The sequence below is a fragment of the Molothrus aeneus genome, unplaced genomic scaffold (genome assembly GCF_037042795.1).
Source record: "Molothrus aeneus isolate 106 unplaced genomic scaffold, BPBGC_Maene_1.0 scaffold_30, whole genome shotgun sequence".
Lineage (NCBI taxonomy): Eukaryota > Metazoa > Chordata > Aves > Passeriformes > Icteridae > Molothrus > Molothrus aeneus.
The window spans coordinates 3,076,466-3,079,020 of NW_027098964.1; the positions used below are offsets into that span (position 1 = coordinate 3,076,466).

The following is a 2,555-nucleotide window of genomic DNA, read 5'->3' on the forward strand; positions in this document are numbered from 1 at the left end:
AGGTGTGTCCCGTCCCCCCCCCCCTCCCCAAAAAGGACCCCGGGGGGGGTTCCGGGGTTCCCCCACCCCCCCCCAGAGCTGCCCCCACCCCCCCAAAACCCGATCCCGCCGCGGCCCCTCCCCCAATTTGGGGAGGGGTCTCCAAGCCTCCCCTCCCCCACCCTTTACCTGTTCCGGGGGGGGGTCGCGGCCGCTCGGGCCTGGCCGGGTGGGGGAGGGGCTGGGTGGGGATGAGGGGGGGTTTCAGCCCCGGCTCCCCCCCCACCCCCGGGGGTCGCAGGCGGCCCCTGCGGGTCCCCGCCAGCCCCGGGGGTCGCGCTTGGATTTGGGGAGGGGTCTCCGGGATGCGGGGCCTGGCGGGGAGCGCGGCCGGGAGGGAGTCGGGGTCCCCCCTGCGTGTCCCCCCCCCACCCCGTGCCCCTCCCAGACCCGTGATGTCACTTCCGGTACCGCCCCTTCCCCCCATACCCCGCCCCGCCCCTCCCCCAGCGCTTCCGGCCGAGGCCCCGCGGCCCCGACGGGACCCCCCCGAACCCCCCCCCCCCCAAAGAAACCCCAAACCCAGAGCGGGACCCCCCCCCCCCAAAAAACTCCTCCGGATAATTTGGGGGGGGACCCTCAAGCGCCCCCTCCCCTTTTTTAATCCCTCCCTTTCCCCCTCCCCCACCCCATCCCGGAACTCCGCGAGGTTTGGAGAGGTTCGGGCCGCCCCTCCCCCACCCAAAACTTAACTGGGGACCCCCCCAATTTCATAGAGACCCCCCCCAATTTCATAGAGACCCCCCCCCAATTTCATAGAGACCTCCCTCACCCCATAGGGACCCCACCCATTGCATAGAAACCCCCCTTGCCCCATAGGGACCCCCCTCCCCGGTTTTTTGGGACCACCCCCCCGCCCTATAGGACCCCCCCCATTTCATAGGGACCCCCCCACCCCACAGAGACCCCCCCCCCGATCCCTTTAAGGACCCCCCCCACCCCAAACCCCTCCCCAACCCTTTTAGGGACCCCCAGCCCCCCCCCCCCCCGATTGTCGCCGTGGGGGGGGGAGGGGGGGGAGGGGGGCGATGTCCCGAGGGGGGGCCCAGGGGGTCCCCGCCCCCCCCCAGCCCCCCCAGGGCCCCCCCCCGCGGTTCTGGTGCTGCTCGAGGGGCCCGGGACCCCGAGACGCTGCGGCTGCTGAGGTGAGGGGGGGGCGAGGGGATTTGGGGAGGGGTCCCAAAGAGTTTTTAGTGGGAATTTGGGGGGATTTGGGGAGGGGTTGGGGTGGGGTCTCAGGGGGGTTTGGGATTGGTCCCAAAGAGTTTTTAGTGGGAATTTGGGGCATTTGGGGGGTTTGGGAGATTTGGGGAGGGGTCTCAGGGGGGTTTGGGATGGGTTCCAAAGAGTTTTTAGGGGGGATTTGGGGCTTTTAGGGAGGGGTCCCAAAGAGTTTTTTAGTGGGAGATTTGGGGGGATTTGGGGAGGGGTCCCAAGGTCCCAAAGAGTTTTTAATGGGGGGTTTGGGGGATTTGGGGGAGGGGTCTCGGGGGGTTTTGGGGAGGCTCCAATGGGGTTTGGGGGGGGGTTGGGGGAATTTGGGGAGGGGTCTCGGGGGGGTTTGGGATGGGTCCCAAAGGGTTTTTACTCGGAATTTGGGGCATTTTGGGATGGGTCCCAAAGAGTTTTTAGTGGGGGTTTGGAGTGGGTTTGGGGGATTTGGGGAGGGGTCTCAGGGGGGTTTTGGGGATGGATCCCACAGAGTTTTTAGTGGGGGTTTGGGGGGATTTGGGGAGGGGTCCCAATGAGTTTTTAGTGGGGATTTGGGGAGGGGTCTCAGGGGGATTTTGGGATGGATCCAAAGAGTTTTTAGGGGAAATTTGGGGGATTTGGGGAGGGGTCTCAGGGGGATTTGGGGAGGGGTCTCGGGGGGGTTTGGGATGGATCCCAAAGAGTTTTTTCTGGGGGTTTGGGGGGATTTGGGGAGGGGCTCTGGGGGGGTTCCAAGGGTTTGGGGGCGCTTGGAAGGGTGGGGAGGGGACGAGGAGGGGATTGGGGGGGATCCCAATGAGTTTGGGGGATTTGGGGGGTCCCAAAGGTATTTGTGGGGGGTCCCAATGAGTTTCGGGGATTTGGGGGGGGTCCCATGGGGTTTGGAGGGGATTTTGGGGGGTTCTCAGGGGGTTGTTTGGGGGGAGGTCTCACAGGGGTTTGGGGAGAATTTTGGGGGTTTCCAAGGAGATCGGGGAATTTGAGGGGGCTCTGAGGGGGCTCTGGGTGAATTTTAGGGGTCTCTGGATGATTTGGGGGGTCTCTGGTCAGATTTTGGGGGTCTCTGGGGGGGTCTCTGTGTGATTTTGGGTGTGCTCTATGTGAATTTTGGGGTCTCGCTGTGATTTTGGGTTCTCTGTATGAATTTGGGGGTCTCCGTGGGGTCTCCCTGGGAATTCGGGAGTCTTTGGGGTCTCTGGGTGATTTTAGGGGGGGTCTCTGTGGGATTTTGGGGGTCTCTGGGGTCTCTCTGTTATTTTGGGGGGTTTCTGGGTGATTTTGGGGTCTCTCTGGGTGTTTTTGGG

General features: G+C 64.2%; 1 protein-coding gene across 1 annotated transcript in view; it reads left to right on the top strand.

The window, feature by feature from the left end:
* Positions 1–1,067: 1,067 nt before the first annotated feature.
* The window catches only part of LOC136570009 (transcription factor E3-like), a 9,674-nt gene continuing 8,186 nt past the window's right edge, over positions 1,068–2,555 (top strand). Inside the window, 3 exon segments of the mRNA XM_066570428.1 lie at positions 1,068–1,103; positions 1,106–1,154; positions 1,157–1,184. Of these exon segments, the coding sequence (XP_066426525.1) occupies positions 1,068–1,103; positions 1,106–1,154; positions 1,157–1,184 (113 nt within the window).